Consider the following 17938-nt stretch of genomic DNA (forward strand, 5'->3'; position numbering starts at 1 on the left):
GGCGGGTGAGAAGGGGCCGGGGCTGGGCTGGGGCTGGAGCCAGAGCCAGGCCGGGAGAGCCGGAGCTGCGGCCGGAAGCGCGGAGGGAGGGCCTTGGCCGCTTCCTGCGCGGGCCGTGCGAGCGATGGACGGGAAGGAGCCCGCCTGTCCCGTTTGTGCTCCCGTGTCCCTCTTCCGCAGTGCCGAGTTTCTGTAGCCTCCTCCGTGCCTTGGGTTTCTGTACCCGCTGCCGGCCATTGCTCCGGCACTGACACAGCTTTCCCTGGTGCCCGAGCTCCGTCCCGGTGCTGTTCCTGGAAGGAGCGCCATGAGACGGGACGGGACGGCTGCTGGGTGCCCCGAGGGAGGGAAATTCAGCGTTTGCCCTCGGGGTTTGCTTAGGAACCAAAAGCTCTTTCCCGTCCTTTGGTAAGGTAAACTCCATCAGAGTGCCAGGAAGCACTGGGTTATCAGCACAGTGGATATGGAGGCCGTTTATTAACCAGCCGAGCAGGGAGGAAGAGTGTGCTGTAGCTTAACTCCTTTGCTCTCTGAAACGTCTATTACATCTTCCATCACGTAAAGATGTGATATTTAAGCATTCCAAAAACACTGATACTAAGTTGATGTAATAAGTAAGATGGTTTTTATTCATTCTAGTGAGAACCTAGAGAGGGTTTAATTTGGCTTTACTACTTTTCTTTTTTCTTGCTTTCTCTGAAGCTGGAAAAGAAGGCAAAAGGGAAGCTCCAGAAGCAGATCTGCCAGGTGGTTCTGGATCACTTCGAGAAGCAGTACACGGCAGAGCTGGGAGATGCATGGAGCAGTGTCAGGTCTGTGGCTTTGGGGACATGGAAGGAAAGGGAGAGATAAGGAATTGAATTAGTAATGACATATATGGCAAAGGCTGTCACTAAATTTGGGTCTTGATCACACTTCATTATTAAAAAACAAAAAGTATCAGTGCATAGCATTAGTTTAATTGAGTCAACTTAAAAGCTCTTCGATTGGATCAATGTGTTTTTCTGCTTTAGGCAATGAATACTCCTGAGGAATATTTTTTTTGAGATTAAATGAAAAATTGCTAGTAGGAATTCAAACAGAAAGGAGGGAAATCCATGTAAGAAAGAGCAAACTGAAATGCAAACAAGTATGGTTCTATCACATACCACTGCTGTCTTCCAAAAATATCTGTTGATTTAAGTTTTACTGGTGCAGTGTTTGCAGAACGTAAAATGTAAAAAAGAACACTTGTAAAAATGGCATTTTAGTGTTGGCTGGAATGAGCATTGTAAAACCAATGTGTGTGTGATTATTTTTGTTGTTTACAGCTAATATTACAGTTATTCTTTGTCCCCAGGGCAGTACTTTATAGTCAGGAAAACCATTATACTTCATCATTTATATCTCTTACATAAAATAAAAAAAAATGGAGAATGTCTTGTTTCAGAAGAAATTGGTGTTTTAAATGCAATAATTAGAAAAAACAGTGGCTTGATTTCCTATTAAAATTATTTTCCTGTGTACTTTTCTAACTAAAATGGTTAATTTCACTCTCAAAATGATGAATTCCTGATTACACCAGAATTATCCAATAGTGAGATTGTAGGTAAAGGTTTCCTACACTGTTTTATTTGATGGGTTATTGAATGGCTTTTCCTTTTTTCACCCTAGAGACGTGCTGACCTCGCCATGGTGCTGGCAGTACGCCGTGCTGCTGAACAGGTTTGTGAAAAACAGAATTCAGGTTGTAGAATTTTTTAAAGTTTAATAATAGTAGGACAAAGAAAGATAATATTTCTAGCACGGGGGTGCTCCTGGCCATCAGCCAGAGAAACTGCTGTGTATACAAACAGTGTTATCTTTATACTGTTAAATCACTGAGGTACATGCATATTCATGTGTTTCATATATTATTCAAACATTCTTGCTAACTTTCTGATGTTTTGGGAACTCCTTTGTTAGACTTTTTCACACACTGGCTTATCTGCATGACATCCTGAGTGTCAGGTCAATATCTTTTATTTCTTCTTGTGTCTCCATCCTGGTGTTTCACATCCCCTGATAAGGATTTAGTATATCCTCCTTAAATGTAACACGGTATCTCTAATTGTCCTCTGGTGCTCTGGTTTGTGTCAGGGTTATCTTATCACTTAGGTTGGTCAGTGGATGGCCTTGCGCGGTTCTAGTTACACAAAAGCCTTTTTCACATCTTATGTTTTGCTGAGGTCTATAATACAATACATTAATCACACCATTGTTTCCATAAGTGATACATAGATACTATATTCATTACAATACTATTTCTATGAGCAACATAGTGTGTACTTAAGCTGATAGATTCTATTATATTAAAAGCAGCTAAAAAGAGTTATAATTGATACTATTTCTAAATACTTATACGAATAACTAACTAATCACTAATAACGTGTATAAGCTAATGCATAAATGTGAAAGACAATATTATCTGGTCATTTTTCACAGGTTCAGCCAGAGCCCTGGCCTGGAGAGCAGCCTGGCTGAGCAGGGATACCATCCTGCCTTCCCAGCAGCCCTGCCCTACCTCCCTGCAGCCTTCAGGTGTTACACCAGGGCAGCTCCTGGCAGATTCCCTGCCCAGAAGCACCAGCCTGGCAGGCTGAAGGAATATTACCTGCTCAATGCTGCCTCGCTGCTGCCCGTGCTGGCCTTGGAGGTGAAGGATGGGGAAGATATTCTGGATCTCTGTGCTGCACCAGGGGGCAAATCTGTAGCTATCCTGCAGTGTGCCTGTCCAGGTAATGGAGCCAGGTGCTGGTGGAGGGGGAAAAAGCCAAACAACAGTTTGTGTTCCACCTAGTTCTGTGCTGTTTCATAAGGATTTTATGAAATCTTTGTTTGACTTTTAAGTATTAAAAATGCTGTCCTTACTTTAACATAGGTTAGTGGAGAGTGACAGGCAAAAGTGGGGTAGCTCTGTGGATTTTTTCTCAACTATTACCTCTCCAGAAGTTGCTCAAAGCCATATCAATTTGCTGGCACAGGGATGTAAGTAATCTGCAGTCTTAGAATACTTGTCCTTTTTTACTTTTTTTTTCCTTCTCCTCTGTTGCCTCTTTTGACAATACTGTGCAAACACTGCAGGTAAATTTAAGTGTGCTGATGTAAAGCAGAGCTTCAGAAGTTAAGCAAGATGCAGTCTTGAAATGTGCAAGATCTGGGCAAAGGGAGAAGGTTTATGGTAAGGAATTGGTTGGAGGAGGATTCTGAGATGATCAGAATGTTTAGAAGGCAGCAGGAAGCAGCAGCTTGGGCCAAGGACTTAAAGTAAGCAGGGATTGCTGTTTCCCAGTTTATTTGCTGGCTTGGGTAATAATTGTTTCAAACTGCTCACAGCACCTTGTGCTCCTGCTGATGATAGCATTACTATAACCACTTGCAGCAGCTGATAACAGCTGGTTTCCCTCCCTCTTCTAGTGGAATGGGGTGATGCTAATGAAGTAAATTAAATAGGAATTGTCCTTTCAGAAGGTTTAGAGAAAAAACCCCAACACTTTACCTTCTGTCTGCTTCTGAAGAGACCAAACTGTCGCTGAATGGGAGATGTGAAGAATTTGATTCTTAATATACCTCAGTGAATGCTAGGATGTACTTTAAGATAGACAAAATTGATGCTTTATATATTTAAAAGGCAGTTTAATAATATGGGGCATGCACTTCATGTAGATGGTGGCTCAAGGAGTCCAGGAAGGCACTCACTCTTTGGATGTGGGTCATGATTAAAGTTTGTTTTACTGTGGAAGTCTATTGCTACAGAAGGATTTGCTAGTAAATATTTAGGGTTTGCTCTGTAGGAGCATGTTGAAATTTATTTAGGTTTATAAAAATACAATAGTATTCTAAATAACCCAGGCACATAGGGTGTAAACTCCATAGTAGTCATGGCAGTGCAGTAGAACTTCCAAAATGGGTCTAACTCCTCATATTTGCAGGAAAAAAAAATATATATCGAGAGAGACTTATCTTTGGGTGTTTACTTCTCTTTCTTTGCTTGTTTGTTTTTCCTTAATTTTCTAAGGTCATTTTCACTGTAATGAATATGATGATTTGAGGTCAAGATGGTTGGAGCAGACGATAGAGTCCTTCATCCCAGATCCTTTCATTAACTTGGTAACAGTCTCTAAACTGGATGGTAGACAGATTGGAGATCTTCAGCCTGAATTTTATGACAAGGTAACATTATTATTGGCAAATTATATTTCTGCATTCTGATTCTTCTTACTATGTTGCCATCTTTCTAATTGTCTTTTTTTAAAATTTTTTCTGGTCCCCCCACAAAAATACCTGACCTATCAAGGGGAATAAAGTAATATACAGGATTTGTAGAGCCTCAGGAAACACTTCATGAAGCTTGCTGTGCAGTTATTCCTGTGTTAGATGATGTTGGGAATGAATTCTGAATACCTTGTAGCTGTTATTTTTGAATGATGTGTAATTAGGAAGGGGAGAACAACAAGAGGGAGCTGGTCAGGTAGATCTTACTTTCAGAGCATTAATTTTTTATTTCCCCACCTGCTAACCCCATAAAATCATCTAAAAGTAGTAATGGGATCATTTCACTCCCAAAATGGAAAATAAAAATTTCTTAATGTTTGCAAAGGAAAATTGAATATATTTTGGCACAAAAAAGTGACCATCTTTGTTGAGATTTTTTTTCAATTTTAATTTTATTAATTGTTTAGGTTCTGGTTGATGCTCCTTGTTCAAATGACAGAAGTTGGCTCTTCTCTGCTGACCCTCAGCAAGCTGTGCTCAGGCTCATGCAAAGGAAGGAGTTGTCCTCCTTGCAATTCCAGCTTCTAAGGTGAGAAGTGCAGAAAGTTAAAGGAACTTCCTCTAATTAATAAAAATTACATGGGAGCAAGATTAAATAAACCAACCCAGGATTCCCCCTCTGACAGTAATGTCAGGAATATAGGTTGGGATGCTGTTTAGAATAACCAGTGGGTCTGAGATAATGAGGATGTGGAAATCTGGGTGGGTGATATCAATAGTGAGGCCTTGGTCCTCTTAACTCACTCACAGCAATGTCCGTTTGCAGATGACTCACAACAGCCTGGTATAAAATCAAAATATTTTAGGTGTACACAGCTAAAATGGGTTTAGATGTGTTCCATATTGATTGATTGTAGCACAGAAAGACTCCCAGTCCTAACTGGCGGGGTAAAAAAGTAAAAAAAAAAAGTGAGGTTTGGTGGAGGAAAGGGAGGATTGGTTTTTTTTTTTTTGAGAACATGCCCCCAGTAATCCAAAGCCAGGTTGTTGTGTATTACACATTTTAATGCTACCAGCTATGGGCTGGTATTTGTGAAACATTTCAAACTGCACAGTTTTTCTCATGGGGAAAAAAAAAAGAGTGACTTTTCAATAAAACCTTCTAAAATAAAACCTTGAATGTTATTTGTGGAGTAACAGTCATGCCTGAAGTCCATCTGTCAAAGCAAATTGAGGGAAAAATAACATATTATAAGAAAAAAAAAGGAAAATTTTTATGGAAAGCTCCCATTGCAGTTCAAGATAGTTTAGCAAGACTTCCAGTTGAAAAAGGCCTGGCAGAAGCCTGTGATTTATAACAGAAATATGAGGATCTTATTGCAGTAATGCATCATGTCATCCATTTCCTTTGAAGAAATCAATCACATTTAAAACACTGACCTGTTCCAGTTTTCCCTTTTCAATATCTGACATGGAAAATCCAATTTGTGAACCCGTAGCAAAAGGAAGCATACATCATGCAGAGAAATTTTGAGAATTTGCATAAATCATTCCACATTGTAATCCTGGAGAAATCATGACAGCAGAAACCTTGGTTTTTTTTTAAAAAAACCAAACATTCCTCTCAGCCCAAATCAGATTTAATTGAATTATTCCTGTGTAGAGAGAGAACTTTCTGTTGAAAATGTTCTTTACTTTAGCAACAGTAATCAGAATTTGTAGAGACAAAATACCTTTGCTATATAAATTAGTAAAATACCTTTGCTATGTAAATTGTAGTAAAAGGATGGTTACTTTCAAGAGTTAGAGTTTATAAGGGTTATTGGATAAAAGGGTTATTGTTAAAGGATATAAAGGTTATTGATTGGGTTATTGGGTAAAATATTTAAAGGATAGCTGGTCATTGGTTACTAGCTGGTTATTGTTCTATTTACCTGATCACTTTAGAATAAATTCCCAGTTCCTAAGACATCTCAGATGCCACATGAAAAATGAAATGATAATGCAAGATCAGAAAAGGCTGAATGGGTTGTGACAGGTGCATTAGAACTAAAATTCTGGAATGCTTCCCTATTCAAGCCTCTGTTTAATGACTAGAGTGCATAATTATAAATAAAAAGTTGAGTTTGAATCTCTTTTCCAGTATTTCCAGTAATATTCAGGAGGGCTGAGCCTCCATGAATATTACTGTTAAAAAAAAAAGAAAACCAAAACAAGAAAAGCTTAACTGCTTTTTACACAGCCAGCTCCTGCAGGGCTCTCTCTGGTTCATTGATTCAGGTTACCTGGTGCTTGATGCTCCCAGGTGTTCCTGACCTTGGTTCCTCTGTCTGTAACCAAAAACAAGTGTAAGGCTGAATCCCAGCAGTTTTATTGAGAGTAATGTAAGAAATACATTATAAGAGCAAGGAGTGACAGGACAGGGGGAATGGCTTCAAACTGAGTGGGAGTGGGTTTAGATGCGACAGCAGGAAAAAAATTCTTTACTGTCAAGAGTGCTGAGGCCCTGGCACAGGGTGTCCAGAGAAGCTATGGCTGCCCTGGATCCCTGGCAGTGTGCAAGGCCAGGCTGGACAGGACTTGGAGTAATTTGGGATAGTTTGGGGATTGGACTGGAAATAGATGATCATTAGGTCCCTTCCAACCCCAACCATCCTCTGATTTGAAAGTGAAGCTTGAGGGACCAAGCATTATTTCAGTTTAGCAGGAGGATGAAGTGTAACATAAAAATGAGAAGAGTGAAATGCAAAGTGGAATTCTATTTTTATGTCTGTCAAGCAGCAGCCTAAAATTTGAGATTCCCTCCTTAATGAAGGAAATGCTTCACCTCTAATTTGTTTTTATGGATCTATTTCTGAGAAAGCTGGGGTAATCAAAGAGGGAAGTTAAGGAAGGAAAAGTAGGGTTTGCAATACAATGTAATTAATTAAGTACATAGAGGCTCCAGAGAATGAAGATCTGGAAGAAGCTGATGCAACAATTTTCTTCCTGCAGCCTGCATAAAATCTGAAATGTAAATAAGTGATATAAATGCTGAACAGCAAATGTTCTAAGCAATGAGGGCACCACTGATTTGAAGGAAATTGAGATTGTAATGATTGTTCATACCCAAACCAAAGCATCCCTGCTGAGTGCTCTAATCCAAGAACACACTGCAAATCTTGTTAGTATTTGGAGTGTTCATGCAGAAAACAAATTGCAAAGTTAAAAAAAAAGAAATATTCACTTCCTGATGCTAAATGCTAACACAAAATACAGTGGTTCCCAAAAGCAAATTTACCAATGTTATCAGTTCTCAGAGAGAAAGTAAATTTTGGGCTAGGCTTGAATGCCCAATTACATAGTGGTTAAACTGTTATGGATGTTGTAATTATTCTTAGACTGGTTTGTGCAGCTGAAAGGAACTTGTGTTAGGGCTCAGCAGAACAGAAATCCAACAGAATACAATTTAGAAAACTCAGCAAAGGCATTCAGACTGCTGGAATTATTCTGTACACAGCATCTCTGAGTAATTAAACAGCTCTGTATTCTCACTGAATTGGAGTTTTCCACAGGAGAGGAATTGTGTGCTCTAAGCTGGGCTTTTTTGTGGTCATAGAGTGAATGCAGAACTATGTGTTTATAAATATAAAATCATATATTTAGCACCATTTCTGCTGTGTGGAGTAAAGTGTGCTGGAAATTGCTTCATCACATCTTCAGCTCTTTCCCCTGGAATTTTTCCTTCTGCTTCTCTGTAGCTGTCCAGTTAATCCTTTTATTATCCAAAACCATCTTCTCTATTAGCTCCACTGGGAATTTTTGAGAATTCCAGCTATTGGACCAGCAAATCTGCTGAGGGTTGTGTGGATGATAGGATTCTTTAGCCCACTTTCTACCCTACAAAAGCTGAATATTTTGTGTGTGTTTGTGCTGTGCCATTCCCCAAAACACTTTTGATTGGGTTGTTGGAGGTTTTACATGGTTGCTTGGAATTTCTTCACCAAGAGTGAATGCTGTGGCCACTGCTGTGGCTCCCGGTATTCCATCAGGTGTTCCCTCATGTTTTATCTTACAATAATTGGTTTCTGATTTTAAGTGTGGAAGCACACTGTGAATAACTTATGGATCAAGTCCCTTAGGATATGTTGCAAAGACAGGTTTATTGAATATATAAATAACTGTATGACTGAACAAATAAGCTACTCAGCAGCTTTTTGGGATCATGTATTTGAATTCAGGCACAAATTTTGCTTTAATTCCACCTTCAGTCCTTCCTCTGTGTGTTTTATGGGCTGTGAGGATAACCACTAAAGTTCTCTTTAGTGGGCTTCGAAGGTTTTTCATTCTCCCTCCTGGGCTGTCTCATATCCCTGTTTTAACAGGGTGAATATTCCAGAAGTCACCATGCAATAAAGGAGAAAGATCAATAATTCTAGCTGGTTTTTTGTCTTTGCTTTAGAATAATTTAGAATTATTTGCAGTAGAAATGTTGCTTATCAGGACTTTGGGAACAAATTTTGTCTAGGGTAAAACAGACTTGGTTTTTTTTTGGATTTGTGAGTTTTCATTGTTTAGGTGAGGGGAGTTTGATGCTTGTATCTCCTTTTATTTATAATTCAATTTAATGTTGAAAAAGGCAGTTGATCTTCATGATTCTGTTATTCTGAGCTGCAGTGTTTTTCCACAGGAGCAAATTTTATTCAGAGAGGAGCAGAGGGAGTGCTTGAACTACTGTCACTGCCCATCACAAAGTATTAAAAAAGATTGGTATTTTGACACTGAAGGATTTCCTTTATCATTTTGTCCAGGTTCAAAGAAATAAAAGCAAAGCCTTTAACATGCAGGTCATATTGCCACAAAGTATCTGGACTCTTGTGAGAGGCAAAAGGTAATGTGGATGTTTTAAGTCAAGAAAAAGAATAGAATTGGCATTTTTTATTCTGATGAGGCATTATCTTGCCTATTGAGCAGAAATACATAGTAGTTGCCAAAAGATGGCACTGTTGAAGTGTTTTGTTAGTTTAAAATTGCCCTAAAGTTGTGTCATCTTTAAACTTTAATATGGAAAATGGTCGAATTATTAACATAATTAATGCTGCCCCTTTCCATGGCAGGCAGCAGAAACCCACGTGCCAGAGGATAGGCTGGACATGCAGGTGCTACCTATAGTGTGAAATACAGATTTTTGTGTCTGCCCAGTTTTAAAAGGATATTTGAGACACCAAGACTTTTCTCTGTCAGTGGGAAAAATCCTTTTTAAGTCCTAGCTAACTACATTTAGGTGCATGGAAGAGTTTTTTGAGTTTGTCATGTGGCGCTAGCGTGATCATTTTTTTTCCCCTGAGATACAAAACAATAATGCTTTTTTTCCCCCCGTTTTAGTAAATCTTGAGAAATAAACTAAAAAAAAAAACTCGAGATTTGAAAGAATATATTCTTTCAAAAGTCTTTTTTGGTACACCTGTAAATACAGGGAGTTAGGACAGATTAATGCATCTGTTGTACCTCTGACTTCCGCAGTACAATATGAACCTGTACCCAGAGACACACCCTACAAAAATATAAATATAAAATATTTATGTATATAATATATATTAAATATAAATAGGTAATATCTTTAATTGTTTTTTGTTAGTGCTGTAAAGTCTCATTTAGAAAGAGGAGGGGAGCAATCTACATGTGTTAATTTGTTTTACAGAACTTGTGGAATGAGATGGACAGAGAAAGGCTCCAGAAAAAGTTTCCAGGGCTCTTAATGTGTGTTCTCATGTTTCTTCATGTGAAGCACGAAACCTTGCAGTAGTAGTGCCTGTAAACTTGTAAAATTCATTACAGGAAATATATGTACCTGAAATAGAATTAGGATATTAACTAGATGTTTATAGCAGCTGAAAGTTTTAGCTCTTTAATAAACAAATGTAATGTGTGCCATCAAGAGAAAAAGAAGTGCAGATTAACTACTTTTAAATAATGTGGGTTTTTTTAAACACTGTAATAAGAGGAAGGTGAAAAAATATTTTGGCATCTTAATCATTCTAGATTTGACTTCCTATTTTTGGGAGTCACAAAGTAACAGGCACTGAATTCCTTCAGCTAAGAGTGGATAATTAAGATTCCCAATGAAAGAGAAATCTTAATTCCTAGCTGGTGGAGTTACAGTAGGACTAAGTTGTGCTTCATCTCCAGCCTAGCCCTTGGATGATCTTGTTTCCCTCCAGTGGTTAGAGAGGAAGTTGATTAAATACATTTGAACAAATTCCCTGATGATCAGATCCTGTCCTGAATGAATTCTCTGTGCTGCTGATGAGGAGAGGACCAAACTCCCTGGCTCTGCTGGCCCAGCTCAGTTCTCACCCTGTGTGACTTTGAGCCCAGCTCTTCCTCACTTGGAATTTTGCAGCTCCCTGCAGGTTTATCAGAATCCAGGCAGTGCTTAATCAGAGCTGGGGGCATTGACTTTGAGCACAGGCACTGAAACAACTGTTGCTGCACTTGACAAGATGGATAGATACATTGATTAACCTTGCTGCCTGAAGTAATTCTCCTCAGCTATTTTAATTCCTGCTGCAGGTTCAAAATAAAGAGAGCTGCACTGAGCAGGCTGACCTTTTTGGGTCATGGGCCAGTGAAGATTCACAAGTTGAGGTTTAGACACAAGGGGTTTTGAGGTGAGATTTTCAAGTTTCCCTTCAGAGACATGTGCTGCTCTTTCCTCTGATGGAGGAGCATGGTGCCCTTGAAAATGTCTTGATGGTTCTTGCTTTCCATATGGGAAGTGTCCAGGATTTTAACCTTCTAACCTGTAGCTACTTTTTTATCTTTTAGCTTTCCCACTTTTACATGGTAAAAGATTTTTTTCTCTTGACTAAATGCTGTCTTAGAGGAAGGAAAGTTGTTGCCATTATCTGCTGTGAGTAAAATTCTCAGGTTTGCTGGAAGTACATCTCAATTGTCACATTGAAATGTTCCCAAGCTCACTGGCTGCCCTCAGGGCTTGGCACTTCTGCGTGCATGGAAAAGGTGTAGCTGGCAGGGGAAAGTCTGTCAAAAATGAGTTATGTGGGTGGATTCTGATAAAAATCTCAAGATCAGCTCAACTTCATGAGAGCCTATTTAGACTTCAGCTCTGTTCTCTTTGAGTTCTAATGTGAAAGATAAAAAGCAAAATCCAATATATTGGGGGGGGGGGGAAGGGATTTTTAATTTCCCCAAATGGGAGTGAGGCCAAGAGAGAGTGCATCAGGCTTTCTTGCTGGTTTGGTGTCCCTGAGAAGGCAAAGTTGCACATCCCTGCTTTGCTTGAATTTAGCAGGTAAGTGTCACAGACATCCTTTTCACTAAAATACTTTCTTTAGGATTTTTTCCTTCTGAGAAGCTGTGGCCTCAGAAACAAATGTAAACAATAATTTATCTGCTGCTGTGGAATGCAACAGGTCTGTCTGGATTGGCCCAGCTTGGATGTTTAGACCTAATGGCCAATCCAGAACTGAGGTCTCTTAGAGAGAGTCCGAGAGAGTGGCCTTGTTATCATTCTTTCTATTCTATTCTTAGCTTAGCAAGCTTCTGAAAAGCTCTCCTGCTTTTTCTTTGTAGTATAGTTATAATGTAGTATATATATATATCATAAAATAATAAATCAAGCCTTCTGATCATGGAGTCAAGGATCTCGTCTCTTCCTTCACCCAAAAACCCTTGTGACCACCGTCACAGGTAAGTCCATTTATGTGGGTGCACTGTGGTTATTAATATATACTTGGCTCACTGGTTATCATAATCAAGACTCATAAAATAATTGAGCAAGGTCATGTGTATGCTCCCAAGAGAAATAGGTTTGGTATCGTTCTCAGGAGTTTTCACCTGGTCTTATCGCTGTCTGAAGCAGTGTCCTGGTGTTCCCATATTATTTTGGACAGGACCTTCAGAGCAGCTTTGAAAGCTGTGATCAGCTTTGATCCTCCTTGTGCTGAAGCTTTTGTTTATTATTTTCCCAAAAAGTTACAATTCTGTTAAAATGGCTTATCTTTCCCCCCCTTGTACTTCCTTCTTACTTTTCTCAACTGTTTTTGGTCAGCTATCACCCTTGGGAAGTCCTCAGCTTGTTTCTAGAGGAATTGCTATTTCCATGGCATTGTCTTTGTTTATCTAGACTTGGAATCAGACTCTCTGCATTTGGGGACTGCTCACCTCATGTGGTTTGAGGAAATAGTTGTTGCTTTTCTTCTTTTTATTTGTCCCAGGATATTTTTTTCCCCTAGAGTGGAGGGGTTGTGTGAGCATGGTTTTGTCAGTAATATCTACAAGTCTGATTATTCAGTGTCATTTACACCATTCACATGTTCTGGTTTTCTTGGTATTAAATAAAAGAAATCTTATTGGGGCAACAGTTGTATTTAATGTGTTATTTTCCTGTAGTATCTGTTTGTATACCAGCTTACAATGCAGTCTTTGACCCAAAAATGGCTCAAAACATATGATTTAATGGGATTTATATTCAGACAGTGTTTTAATAGCAAATTAATCTTTGTGTAGCTTCTTTTAGAAATGTGGTGGTACTAGGTTTGAAGAATACTTCTGTGGTGCAAGGTTTTTGAGTTTCTCCTTATTCTTTTAATTTGGAGTAGGTGAATACAACTTGCATATCTCATTTCTATACTCATAGGCTGTATTTCATGTGTCTGAGTAAGGACTTGGCAGATCTTGTAGTGGGAAATAAGCAGTTTATTTAAATTCTGTTTTGGTGGTATAGTGATAAAGAGCCTCTGTTCCCTCCATCCAACAGCAGTTGTGAAGCTTTCAGGCTTTAAGCCACTATTTTGCCTTTGTTTGGTCAAAATTTGTCAACAGGTTAATAAGTGAAGTGCACATAAATATATGATCCCTAAAAATGAAGTTTTTGAGGCCTCAGTGACACCCCCAAATCCTCTCACCTGCTAAATAAGTTGCAGAATTAGCAGGGATGTTTCTGAAATTACAGCCCAGTCATTAATTCAGGGTGTTACTGCAGGTTCACACAAGCATCTTGCCAAGTCTCTAACAGGCCATTTTGATGTGGGGTCACCCATTCTATGTGCAATTGCCGCATTTTCACAGCAGTGCTGAGCAGAGGAATGCTTGATGTATATTCTGAATGGATGCTGCTTTGTACTTGTCACTGTGGTGTAAAAAATACCTTCAGCTAACTGAGAATGCAACAATAAATGAAAAGCAAAATTGTGTAGTGGGTGGTTTCCTGAACTTAAGACATTTTTGTAATGTTATTTTTGTCATATTTATTTATACTCTGGATTTATAAGTCTGCACATTCTCCCACTAGCAGTATGTCACTTTTGATGTTGATTTTTTCCCCTTTTTCCTGTTGTTCTCTGCAGGTCTGCTGTTCAAGCCCTGCGTCCTGGTGGCTCCTTGGTCTATTCCACGTGCACCCTCTCCAGGGCAGAAAACAGTGATGTGATCAGTCTCATCCTGAGCTCCTGCAGCAATGTGATGCCTGTGGATATAAGTGGGATGGCCAGAGGTGTTTCCCAGGAATTCACTCTTCTCAGTGGAATGCAGCAGCATGAACTGCTGGTTCTCCCAGAGAAAGGGAGAGCGTGGGGTCCCATGTACGTGGCTAAATTAAAGAAAGTGTCCTCCAGCTGATGCCTGTTGGTTATGAGCAGTATATGATAAAATTGATTTAAATACATTATGTGTATATGAACACATGCAAGGCAATTGAATTTAGAGCATTGCAGTTTCCTCATCAAAAGGAAGCAAGAAATTTAACTTATTTTAACTTAAAATACTGATTGTGCCTTCCAGCATGGGCTTGTGAGCTTCTGAGAAGCCCTTAGGACATTTGTATTGTTTTCAAGGTGATGCTTTTAAAGGGATTTGTATTCTAGAATAGGGGCTTAATGTGGTAGAGTTTTGCACTGGTTTTGGTTTTTTTATTTACTAGCTTGGTTCTAATACAGTATGTTTTTAAATAAATTGTTTTCAGTGGTCTAAAGTGATGGAAATCCTGCATTCTCTCTAAACACATCTAGAAATCTGTTTCTGCAAGAACCGATTTGTATGGACAGTGTCATCTTCAAGCATACTGGCAGAACAGGTTTCATATTTGCTAAGTTGTTTGCTTAAAATTAAAGGTGTCTTTTGTTTATAGATGAAAAGGTCAGCAGTTAGATCAACACCGACTTTTTTTTTAATTTATTAATAGTCTTCTATTTTGAGCTTGCAGACATATGAATTGAAAGAGTAATGGTGCATATATTCCAGCCTATGCTTGTCTTGGAGCAGAGTGGAACCCTTTCATCCCCAAGGGTTCTTTCCCAGATGGAAGGTGATAATCACTGCTTTTAAAAACTTTGTTTTAAAGAACAGAGGTAGAAGAGTTGCTCGTGTGGAAATGGGGGTGTGTGGCATTGTACATTTATTAATTTCACAGAATCACAGAATGGTTTGGGTTGAAAGGGACTTTAAGATTATCTAGTTCCAAGTTCCTTGCTGTGGATAGGGACACCTTCCACTAGACCAGATTGCAAAGTCCAATCCAACCTTAAATTAAACACCTCCAGGGATGGAGCATCCACACCTTCTCTGGGCAGCCGTTTCCAGTGTCTCATTGCCCTCACTGTAAAGAATTCCTTTTTAACATCAAATCCAAATCTGCCTTGCTTCAGTTTGCAAACATTTAGTATATTTCATGTGTATATCACACAGTTTGCCCTCAGAACTAACCTGCTGAGGCAAACAAATGCATCAGAGGTTCTGACACCTCGCCCTTTGCTCTGTGAGCTTTCACAGTTATCCTTTCCCCTGCTTTGGGATGAAAAATGAGGTGGCCCTGCAGTGTTAAATTGTCAGCAATGTCTCTGAAAACCGGAGAGGCTGTAAAGTTGATGCAGTTTGAGTATGCAGAGGACACTGTGAAGGGGCCTGACAGCATCTGTCCCAGCAACATTAAATGTAATATCCAGATTTGGAGTCATGTCAGGCTGCTGGGTGAAATAACCATACCTTTGGCAGAATGCTTCCCATCAGTTTCATTTGCCCTGTGGAAATTGAAATGGAAAGGTAAGAATGTAACTTGCTCAGGGATGGAATTGAAATATGTGCTTGAATTGGATGGTTCAGGAGGACGTGGACTGGGTAATCACAGAGGAACAAAGAGACCCTTGAAAGCTGAACTCAGTCTCAGCAGATGGGCAAATTCCTGTGAGCTGTTTTAGACCTGTGTCTAAAAGCTGCACTGAGTTCTGCATAACCTTTTGCTGATCTCCTGGAGTCCCTTTCCAGTCCCAACCAGTCTAAGAATGCACCGACAAGAGAGGTAAAAACAAGGCTAATTAATAAGTGATACTTATTTTTGTTTGTACTTGATTAATTCTGGTTTATACTCTATTCCAAAGTGCTCTGGAGTTGTTTTTTTTTCCCTCTGTTCTAATCAGTTCTGGCTGGTGACAGGAATTTGGTGAGCACATGTGGAGTGAGAAGGGAAAAGCAGAAAGGATGGAGGCAGGCCTGTAGAGGTGAGGGGCAAAATTTGCACATGGTAGCAAGTACTGTCCCCTCAAATGCACTTTTTGTAAGGCTTCTTGTCCATTCAAGTATCTCTTGGATACTTCTGACTTCTGCTTCCCTTCATTACAAGGCTGCAACATCTTTCCTTTTTACACCTTTTTTTTTCCAGACAGGTAATTGTAATTTAATTCCTTGCCATGTCCTTCCTCCTTTTTTCCTGAGCAGTGCTGATGGAGATGGGGTGGAAAACAAGTCAGCCTTTCTATCATTGAAGAAATTGCAGCCCCAAGCAAGTTGAGGTCAGGAAAATGACCAATTTTGTTGGACTGAGGAGTCCCAGAGAAATCTTCATGATCTCTAATGAAACTGCCCACAGTTGTATGTGTAGCACACACCAGTGCCAGCACCTCAGTGGCATCAGAGAGCTCTGGAGTTCAGCTGCCCCCGTGCTTTTCTGCCATTCCCTTTTCCAACATCCAAAAAGTCACTTCCCTGTGTCAGGGGGATTGGCACAATAAGAAATTGGAAAGCCTTATCTAAAGGCAATTTCAGTATTTTCCAAATTTTATCCTTTATTCAGTGGCATCTGACACAGTTCAATTATGGCTTGTCAAAAGCATTCTCCACTGTGGAGTGGAGTGGAAAAACAGATTACACAATGTGTGTGGGCTGATGCAGCTGACCAGGGGACTAATGAACTCTTGGCTGTCTCAGTAAGGTGTGGGAAGAGAAGGTTGAAGGAGGGGCAAAATAAAAAGATCAGGACTACAGAAGTGGGTGGAAAATGTGAAATACTGGAAAAGAGACAATGTGGCCTTTAGCATGGAAGAGCAGCAGTGGCTGCAGCCTGTTCAGTAAAAGCTCTGTGAGTAGAGAGAGCAGAATTCCTCTGGGGGAGAGTGGTGGGAGAGCCACAGGTGCCTGTACTGGGCTGGGAGGATCCCCTCACTTCATTTGACTGTCTTAGAAGGAGAATTGAGGACATCAGTTGTAAAAACTGCAGTGAGATTGCTTTAAATTTGCAGGGTCTTTAACCCAGCTATAAGCATTTAAATCAAACATGTCTACCTGCTTCTTGCCAAACAAATGGCTGTATTGGTAGATGTTCCTATCAGAAAAGTTTGTTTGGTGAGTGGGAGAAAAATCTGAGACTCAGGCCTGGCTGTAGTAGAATTTGGCTCACTTCTACGCTGAAGTAACTTTATGCAGCATTGGCTATAAATGAGATTCTTTGTTCCAGCACATGCTGGTAGTCTCTTAACTTCCAGGGAAAGGTGAAATTTGGAGTTCTCTGGTTGCCAAACCTGGGTCAGAGCACACAGGGCACATACAGTTACTGGTCACAGCTTTTAAATGTCACCCCACCACGTGATTCTTGACTAAAGATTGGTGTTTTTGACTTGTCAGAAAATGTTTTCCTTGTCTGATATTCGTGTCTGCATCCTATGACTTGAGGTCAAGGTCTTCTGACCTTGGAAGTTTTTATTTTCTTACTAGTTGTACATAGTTTTTAGCAGGGTCAAGCATCATGCACCTTCCACAGCTCCATCTCAAAAATGTTTCGTGTGCCATCAAAACAAAATGGATCAAAAAGTCACAGCTGCTCTTGAGGGGAAGAGATGGAATATAAACCTGGGTCAGTTTTTTGTACTTCACTGAGGAATTTCTACTCCCTACAGCTGTGTCCAAAGTGGTTCTTCCCATCAATGTTTTCTGCTGTTTCTCTCTGAGATGCCCTATGGTCACCATGGTGTCATGGTGATGTGACCCTTTGTGGGCTCAGAGGAAAAAGAAATGGATCTGCTGCCCTAAACCCTAAACAGGTAATAATCCTTTTGTGAGAGGTGCCATAAGTGTTGCTGCAGAACTATTTTTTTAAAGATGATAAAGGCACTAGGAGGCAGCACAGCAATCCAAATTTGAATGGAGCCAGCACTTCAGCTGGTCAGTGACATTCTCGCCTTGTTCTTTCCAAAATGATTCTTCCCTGACATGAGGCTTTCATCTTTAAGGACCACAAGCATTTGGCCTGACCTTACCTCTGACAAGGCAAATCAAATAAAGCAGTCAGAACAGACAAGGGGCTTGTTTGCATGCAGTGTCAGAGCAGATCTTGCAGCTATCCACAAGAGATTTGGGTTGATGCTGCTGTGTCTCAGTCCCCTGTGCTGCTCTGGGGTAATTCTTGTACGCCAGCATCTGTGGTGGGGATGGGCAC

The 17938-nt window shown here is 40.0% G+C and overlaps 1 protein-coding gene across 1 annotated transcript; it reads left to right on the plus strand.

Moving 5' to 3' along the window:
- Positions 1–124: 124 nt before the first annotated feature.
- On the plus strand, positions 125–14206 carry NSUN3 (NOP2/Sun RNA methyltransferase 3). The gene is made up of 7 exons (XM_014307552.2): positions 125–151; positions 703–812; positions 1654–1704; positions 2464–2756; positions 4037–4191; positions 4701–4822; positions 13584–14206. Exons 1-7 carry the CDS (start codon positions 125–127, stop codon positions 13852–13854), a joined length of 1029 nt encoding a protein of 342 aa, XP_014163027.1. The 3' UTR covers positions 13855–14206.
- The last annotated feature ends 3732 nt before the right edge of the window (positions 14207–17938 follow it).

The sequence above is a fragment of the Geospiza fortis genome, unplaced genomic scaffold (assembly GCF_000277835.1).
Source record: "Geospiza fortis unplaced genomic scaffold, GeoFor_1.0 scaffold72, whole genome shotgun sequence".
Lineage (NCBI taxonomy): Eukaryota > Metazoa > Chordata > Aves > Passeriformes > Thraupidae > Geospiza > Geospiza fortis.

Coding starts and splice junctions, on each gene's coding strand:
- NSUN3 (XM_014307552.2), top strand. CDS start 125: ATGGACGGGAAGGAGCCCGCCTGTCCC. Junction 152..702: donor GGAAGGAGCCCGCCTGTCCC/GTTTGTGCTCCC, acceptor CTTTCTCTGAAG/CTGGAAAAGAAGGCAAAAGG. Junction 4,823..13,583: donor TTGCAATTCCAGCTTCTAAG/GTGAGAAGTGCA, acceptor TGTTCTCTGCAG/GTCTGCTGTTCAAGCCCTGC.